Source organism: Camellia sinensis, unplaced genomic scaffold (genome assembly GCF_055761805.1).
Source record: "Camellia sinensis isolate YWXY unplaced genomic scaffold, ASM5576180v1 Unanchor1, whole genome shotgun sequence".
NCBI lineage: Eukaryota > Viridiplantae > Streptophyta > Magnoliopsida > Ericales > Theaceae > Camellia > Camellia sinensis.
In genome coordinates, this window is record NW_028128987.1 from 30,162,691 (window position 1) to 30,171,470 (window position 8,780).

An 8,780-nucleotide genomic window follows, 5' to 3' on the forward strand; every position below is an offset into this window, starting at 1 on the left:
GGAACCCCCCTCTTGATTGAAGAGTGCATTCAGTTTTGCATATCAGGCTTTGATTGCATATTTCATGTATTGTGGTAGCTGAGAGTAGTTCATTTCCACAACCCTTTGAAATACATTTTTGGAAGTAGTGGGACATGAGATTCTTTGACCGTCCATGAGTAACACTGATCCTTCCTTAGCCGTCTTGTTGACAAGTATGGTTTTAGGTATACCAAATATGAATAAGCATATTCTTGGTGTTTGATATATGATGGCGACTATCAAATATTTGATTTATGATTGTAATTATCAATTAAATATGTAGTCTCTTGAGTTTGTTGAGAATAAAAAATGCAAAAATGGTGTAGCAAGCGTGTACTGAAAAGCTTATGTTATGTCAGTTTTCATCCCAGTATGACACATAAATAAGTGTAGCACATGCGCATGTAGTGCCTGTCCAATAAACATAAATTTGGACTCTCTCTCTGTAAACGAGCCATGTAGTAAATTGTTAAAGATTGGCTTGAAAACTTAATGCGGAAAGGCGGAACCAAAATTGTCACCTGATGGGGGCCGAAATTTGAGTATTCTCATTCACATATTCTTTTGATATATATTCTTTTCACTACAGAACAGCTTCCCCAAACCTTACATAAAGGCTCCAAGGGGTGCCAATTGGGAAGCCAAAGAAAGTTAATAGTCCATTGCCATATGTGGTCTACCCAATCTCTCTAAGCTTAAGTATTTTCCTAACAGACCAAGATGCATCTCTAGGAATAGACATAGACCACAAAAAATTATGCTTCATCACATAAGTGTGAATCCATTTAACCCATAAGGTGCCTGCCTTCATGCTAAATTGCCCACAAATGCATAAGCATGGTGGTTTTATTTTAATCTTTCAATGTTCTAAATCCCAGCCTTCCTGTTTTTGGCACACACACAGCTTCCCAAGTAATTTTGGCCTTACAATGATTTAACTATGCTCTAACAATAAGAAGGACTTCATCACTCTTCCAATTTTTTTGAATATTTTCCAAGGCAGAATAAAAATGGAGCTCCAATAAACTGGAACAGTGAAAAGTACAGACTGAATCAATGGGGCCCTTCTTATGCTGCCACGTGTTCATTTTTTTATTTAAGATTAAAAAATAAATTAGATAGATGAGATGAGGGGACTTGAACCTTAGACTTATCTCAAATGAATAAGACTCTTACCACTTGACTAGAACACAATATACAATAAATATTATATTTTATTTTATTTTTATTTATTTAACTTGCACACGCATCGCGTGTGGCAATCGCTAGTTCCAAATAAAGCATCCCATTCCCATCATTTTTTGACAAGGAAACTGATTTTTTTCCAAGTACAGAGACAGTTGTAATTGTATATGTAGAAATAGAGAAAGGAATAAGGTTTTTAGAGAGTGAAGGTAGGAAGGTAGTTATTATATGTGAGAGAAAGAGAGAGAGATCATAAAAGTTTCGCGGTGCTGGAGTTTCGGTCGATGGTTGAAACCCTTTGACGGGATTACCAGCCTCCGGTCTTCTGTTTCAAAATTTGATCCGAAGATACATTCATTCTTCATAACCCACAACTCAATTTCATCACATTTATATGATATATGTGATATGCATATCACCAAATTCAATCAATTGTTGATTAGAATTCTTGCCATTTCTGAACCTGCATTGTGCATTTACAATGTATTGAAATGGGTTTTTGAAATTTCAAGCTTTGATGACCTCAAAATTGATGATTGTAGGCTGGTTCCGGAATCTGAAGGTACCCATTTGTTCTCCAAAGCTTTTCTTTCCCTTCTCATTTTGGGTTTTCGAAAATTGTGAGTTTTGGATTGAAATAGAAGGGAAAGGAAGCCAATAATAATAATAAAAAAAACATATATATTTGAAGGAAATAGAGAATATAGAATTGTCTGTGATTTGAACATAATTGGGATTCAAAATGAGCATTGTTTCCAGAGTAATTTCAAGGCAGGTTTTGCCGGTATGTGGTAATCTTTGTTTTTTTCTGCCCTGCAATGCGGGCGAGGTCAAGGCAGCCCTTGAAGAGGTATAAAAAGATGATAGTAGACATTTTTCCCAAATCGCAGGTTAGGTCTTTGTGCTTTATGTGCTTCCTAATCTTTGTTGAAAGATCAATTTATGTTATTTTGTTCACTTGATCTTGGATAGAAGGCAGATGTTTTCGAGACTTGTAACATTCACCCATTTGATTTTATTATAAGCAAAGTTTTGCTTTGCATTTGAACTAACTATAGACTTTCTTCATCATGCAAGCATGTTCCATCTGAAACAGTTAGTCATTTGTTAAATGAGCTAGGTCAACTTGCAGCTTCAGTATGCTCAACATTATTATGTTATTTTTTTTTTTTTGCATGAAGTGTTTGAAATGGAAAATCCTATTTGTTATGGTGTTATTTTTATAGGAAGAAGAACCAAATGACCGGAAGATCGGAAAATTGTGTGAATATGCTGCAAAAAATCCTTTGCGTATACCAAAGGTACTATATGTTTCATGTGGAGTCCCAAATTTATGGGGTTTGTCTCATTCATTCAATGTTGAATTTTAATGGGAAACCCATCACATCATTTAAGTATGTGCAATTATTTGTTTTTATGACATTATTGATATAACTTGGCATATTGATTGGTGAAGACACACTTTGAATTGTTGTTCTATGAGTAACTGTCCTTGTAACATCTTGAACCTAAACCAAAGTTATTGAACTTTTTACTCTGTGTTTATATTTCAATTGACTCTTGAGTTTAATTTCAACCACTTTGATGCAGTTAGTCTCACCTTGTTAAGGGTATTTTTTCATGAAGTAGGTTCCTTATTAATTTAGCTCCGAGGTGCTTCATATTTGAGTAACCACCTTAAGATTGTAATTTGTCTTCAATGTATCAATGAGAAAATGGGTTGAGTTTTTGTATATTTCATGGTTGTAGTTATCAATGATGTTAACTCCTTCGAGTGTAACTAGGAATTTTATTGGGCAAAATTCATCTTATTTCCCTATGATTTGGCCTTGTAGCAATTTACTCCCCTATCATTTAAAAATACCCAAAGACCCCTCATGTGGTTTTGGCAATTTTACACTTTACCTCCCTACTGTTAAACAATCAATTCAAATTGACAGGAAGCATGATTTATGTGCCTATTTCAAGAATTTAACATGAATTTGTTTTTTATCAAATTTTGAAGTAAATGGACTAATATGTCCTTAACCTCATCTTCTTCCTCCTATCCTAACCAACTAAAAACCCTAACCCTAGACAACCAGTCACCTCTCTGGCCACCTCCGCTTCTCTCTCCTCCTCACCCTCTCTCTCTTTTGCCCTTGTCCCCTTTAAATGAAGTGCAACAACACCTACAAGAGAGATGCTCATAGGACTTTGATTGGCAGATATATTCACCTGAGACATATCCTTGCATTTTGTTTTTATCAACTAGAGTCCATTTATTTAATATTTTTATTCATGTCAGGACCAGACAGCATAAATCAGTATATTTACCAAATTTCCATGATTTTTTTTTATGTTGCTTCATTGACGTAAGTTTTGAGTCTGGTTAACAGATCACAAGTTCACTTGAACAAAGGTGTTACAAGGAACTGAGAACTGAGAATTTTCAATCTGCAAAAGTTGTCATGTGTACTTACAAGAAGTTGTTAATTACTTGCAAGGAGCAAATGTGAGTTCATTCCTGTTGATCCTATTCTTATGCTTTCATTACATATTTTGTGTAAGGTGCTGTTTGTAAAAATTTTTGAAGGCATTATTTATCATAACCTGTTAATGATAAATTTCTTACTCAATATTTTTCTGGAGTTTGATGTTGTATGGTAATATCAAAAGTGCTTGATGTAATGGAGTTCAATAGGCAATAGTGGGGAGCAAGCACAGATATCATTGATGGATAACATGATTTGATGTATATCTTATGCTCCTATTTTGTCAGATATACTTACGTATCTGCATTATTATCCATGACTATATGACAAGCCTCTCTTTGCGAGTAGTTTATTAAGATCATTCACATTCTGATGGATCAAACACGACAGGATGATATGCGAATGGTAGGATGCCAGACACTTTTTGACTTTGTAAATAATTGGGTTGGTGAGGTGGAATGTCTTTACTTTGGGTTATTTCTTGTTTATCCATCAATTACGGAAATTGAATTAATAGTGAAATGTTTAACTTTGGACTTATGTATCTGTTTATTTTGCAGACAGATGGGACTTACATGTTTAACTTAGAAGGATTTATTCCAAAACTCTGTCAACTAGCACAAGAAGTAGGAGAACATGAGAGAGAAAAGCGTCTTCGTTCAGCTGCCCTGCAAGCCCTTTCTTCACTGGTATCGTTTTTCCCCTAAGATTATGGAATTTGGCATCAATAATAATGCATGAATCTAAGCAATATTGGTGAGAAAAATTTTACATAAGTGATGCATAAAGATAAGAAATATTGGTGTGCAAAATTCTATACAAGTGATGCACGAAGATGCCATCGATTTGTCATTAACATTTCACTCTTCCCCCTTTCCTCTTCTGGTATCCTAAAATTTCTATAGAAGTGGATTTGAAGTATGTTTTACACCTGTCCTGCCTAGCGGAAAAAAGAAAACCTAAATAATAGAGATAATTTTAAGAAAAAGATATATTAAATACCAATTTATTGTCTCTTCTGAAGCTATTGGTGACACTTATTTGTTACCTTTATCTCTTCTATGTTTAGATAAAATTGTTTGTTATTACCTCTAGTTAGTTGTTATTACCACACATTCACTCCTCTAGTTAGTTGTTTGTTTAGAGTGAAGCCCCTATTTCAATTCTACATAGCTTTCCATGGGACATCAAAAGTGAGGTAGGCTCAGAAAGGTTTATGAAGAGGCTGGCAGACTGTAAAGGAATAGAATATAGTCTAGTTTCTCTCCTTCCTTTTCTTTCTCCCTTTTTAGAAGAAAGTAATATGCTGATTTTAATCAACCTCAAACAAGAGTTTGCATAGAAGAAGCATTCCCTTTAAAGGGAAGAATTCATACTCTTGGTACTCTTGTGGCGGACTAGATACTGATAGAATATCTTTATTTATTTATGTTTCTATTTCAAATTGCTTATCCAACTGTCTCAGGATGTTTTTTCTACAGCACAAGGACCTTAATGCCGAATGGACTTCAACACCTCATGGTTCTTGGTTCTGTTTATGAAATTTCATTCCTTCACAGTTTATTATTTCTCAAACCTTGGTACATATGTATATCTTAACTAGTTGATCGTTAATTTCCTGTTACTCTATGTTTTTATTGCTGTAGGTTTGGCTCATGGGTCAAAATTCCCATATTTCCGTTGAGTTTGACAATGTAAGCACATTCAACTCGTTTAATTTTCCTTTTAGAGGATGAGGTATCCCATGAACTCGTACATCGCCTTTTTGGTAAGTCGCGCTCGTTTTATCATTTTATTTTTCTCATGTTGGTTAGTATATACTAGTTAAAGCACAACAGTTTGACTACTTATTAACTAGGATTTAACAAGTTTGAAGATGTATTTAATGAAAATAGATTCATTATCAAAATTCTTACTTAGCATGACCCTAGTTAAAATACACACTAACCAAAGTAGAGACAAAGCTATGTGTTTACTTTTTTGTGTATTTTTGCTAGGCAGTGTTGGGAGTTGCTTTAAATTAGTGATGTGATTAATAATGGGTGTCTCTCTGATTGAGTTTTTCACAGTAGTAGAAATGAATGAACAAGTCACCATCTCCTCCTTTCTTAAATCGTAAACTTTACAATTTAAATGATGCTCTCTGAAGGCTGTGCAATATTGCTGAAGCTTGTTTATCCTAAGTGATGTCTCTCATCAATGTCGAAGATTTGTATGGTTCGAAATCTAAAGTCACCTGACCACCATATCTGAAGACCTAGGAACCATGTTTTTTAAGTCTATAAATAATTAATTGAAATAAAAATAAAATTTTTATGGAAAGAAGCTGCTCATATGGACATCATGCCGTTTTTATAAAATAAAGGAAGCAGTCAATGTTGAGTGGTTCTGTTTGCTCCCGTGTTGGTATCTGTATGCTCTGCTGTTGAGTGGTTCTGGTCTATCTGGAAGATGAGGAATAATTGTATTTTTAATGGGTGTCAGCCTAACCTAAAGGAGTTGAGTGGTTCTGTCAAGTTGAGAGTGGCTCTATGGGCCAAATCCAATCTTCCAGGTTTTTCTTACTCCAGGCATGATATTGTGCATAACCTAAGTCAGATAATAGCCTGCTGTTAAGTGTGCTTGTATCTGTGGATGTTGGTATCTGTATAGCCTAAGTCACAAGTATTTTTATGCTCTGCTATTGGTATCTGTATGCTCTGCTATTTGCTCTGCTGTTGGTATCTGTATGATTTGCTGTTGGTATCTGTATGCTCTGCTGTTTGGTATCATTCTGCTTTGCTGGTTGTATCTATATGCTGGGTGAGTGGATGGATCTGCTGGGCTGCTGGTCTGGGTAATTTTGCTTCAGTTTTGGATGTGAAACTAATTGTAGGCCTGGTGATGTATATTTTCTATATACCTTTGCTGGGATGGGTAACTTGCTGTCTGCGTTTGTTGTGTTTTTTGTGTTCTTGTTGGTCCTTCACCAACAGTTCAGTTTTGGTGCTGTGCATCATCCCCCTCTCCCCTGTCCTTTCTTGTCCCCTTTATTGATGTATTTTCTCCTTCCTGTAAGGTTCTTTCATCAATAAAGTTTTTGTTGATCAAAAAAAAAAAAAAAAAAAAAAAAAAAGAAGCAATCAATGTTAAAACAAAATAATACGTATAACAGTGTGTGCTATTTTCTAAATTTAGAAGGGAGTTGTTTTTAGGTTTTGTGCGTGGCCTTTTAATGTTAATGTAAAAAATAAAAAGCTTATTATCTACATCCATTTTGGTCATTGCTGTCACAACTCACCAAGCTAGTGGCCTACTTATCCATTTTTTGCATTCTAGGTTGTTGCTCTTTCTCTCTCTCTCTCTCTTCAAAAATTTTTTAAATCCCATTTGTGCAGCAGCCACAATATTTGTTCCTTTCCATTCTCATTGACTGCATGCCTTGGTTTCTTACCATGAGATGTTGTAGTGTTATAGCTGGTTTGGCTGCTGTCCGTGGGTCACACCCAGTTTTTGATCCGAGCATAATTCGGGGGATACAGTGAATTGCCATGTTAAGGTGATCATTGCAAAGCCCATGGGTGGGAATGAGCATGGTATTCATCTTTTTAGTTAATCTCTATTAATTTCTATTCAGGTAACTTCCAGCTTGTGATCTTGAGAATAGTTCTATATATTTGTTAAGTTTCTGATATTTGGTTTCAAGTTTATAATAAAACTTTGCTATTATAATAAACTTTATATATATACATTATGTTAATGTTTGCCTTGTTTATTTTCTTTGTAGATTGGTTTTGATGACGTTCGGAAGCATACTTGCAAATGAAGATCAACTTTTGAATTTTTTTTCCTAAATTGATGCTTAGTTGTAGTTGCAAATTAAGATTGAGTGTTGATTTTTTTTTTGTGTGGACTCCATGTTAGTTCATTTTGGAATTTGCTTTGATGGTTTTTTTGTGATACTTAATGGATTATTATTAAAGTTGTTTGATAGATATATTTTGATTTATAATATAAATTGTTTAGTGAAATTTTTTGTGGAGTGATGTATAATAGCTAGTGGATTTCTTAGTATAATTAAAAGGCTATTAGGATATGAGCAAGGATATTTGTGAAATAATAATTTAAATTGAATATAAAATATGGAACAAGTTTAGTAACGAATTTGTTTCGTCATTTGTACTTGTTATTATGACAAAGTGATTATTCGTCACTAATAAACTTTTTTTGTGACAAAATTTATTGCAGTTTATATATGAAACTTTTTATTTATTTTGTTGTTTGGTGACTAAAAATTTCGTCACGTATATATATATTTGTGACGAAATATATTTCGTCACCCATGTATGACTTTTGAAGACGAAAAATTTCGTCACCTTTACATCTCATTGTGACGAAATTATTTCCTCATCAATGATCAACATGCGTGACAAATTTATTCATCAACTAAAGTTATAAATATGGTACTGAATAACTATTTGGTGGCGAAAATGAGAATTTTTTGCGACAAAATGTTGTCTTATTGGTGACAAAAAATTATGACTTTTGAAGACGAAAAATTTCGTCATCTTGACATCTTATTGTGACAAAATTATTTCCTCATCAATGATCAACATGCGTGACAAATTTATTCGTCAACTAAAGTGATAAATATGGTACCAAATAACTATTTGGTGACGAAAATAAAAATTTTTGGTGACAAAATGTTGTTTTATTGGTGACAAAAAATTTCGTCGCTGAGGTAATTTCATTGGTGACGAAATTATTTTTCATCACAGTGGTTTTTAGTGACAAACATTCAATGACGAAACCGGTGACGAAAATATTTCCTCACAAATATCTATAGTGACGAAATTAGCTCTTTGAAGACAAAATAATTTCGTCATTCAAGACCCAACTTGTTGTAGTGGTTGCAGAAAATTAAAACTGAAAGTTCAATCCAGAAACCAGTATACCATAATGATCTATTTGGAAATTAAATAAAAAAGGAAGTTGAGTGGAAAAGAAACTTGATTGAAAAAGGAAGTTAAATAAAAATAAAAATGGATGTTGCAGAAAATTAAAATTGGAAGTTCATTCAAGAAACCACTATACCTTAACGATCTATTTGGAAATTAAATA

The 8,780-nt window shown here is 33.8% G+C and overlaps 1 protein-coding gene across 1 annotated transcript; it reads left to right on the plus strand.

The window, feature by feature from the left end:
- The first annotated feature begins 3,590 nt into the window (after window positions 1-3,590).
- Window positions 3,591-5,480, plus strand: LOC145814262 (protein SEMI-ROLLED LEAF 2-like). The gene is made up of 3 exons (XM_082910883.1): window positions 3,591-4,085; window positions 4,241-4,369; window positions 5,327-5,480. Exons 1-3 carry the CDS (start codon window positions 4,053-4,055, stop codon window positions 5,414-5,416), a joined length of 252 nt encoding a protein of 83 aa, XP_082767009.1. The 5' UTR covers window positions 3,591-4,052; the 3' UTR covers window positions 5,417-5,480.
- The last annotated feature ends 3,300 nt before the right edge of the window (window positions 5,481-8,780 follow it).

Coding starts and splice junctions, on each gene's coding strand:
- LOC145814262 (XM_082910883.1), top strand. CDS start 4,053: ATGGATCAAACACGACAGGATGATATGCGAATG. Junction 4,086..4,240: donor GACAGGATGATATGCGAATG/GTAGGATGCCAG, acceptor TTTATTTTGCAG/ACAGATGGGACTTACATGTT. Junction 4,370..5,326: donor TGCAAGCCCTTTCTTCACTG/GTATCGTTTTTC, acceptor TTATTGCTGTAG/GTTTGGCTCATGGGTCAAAA.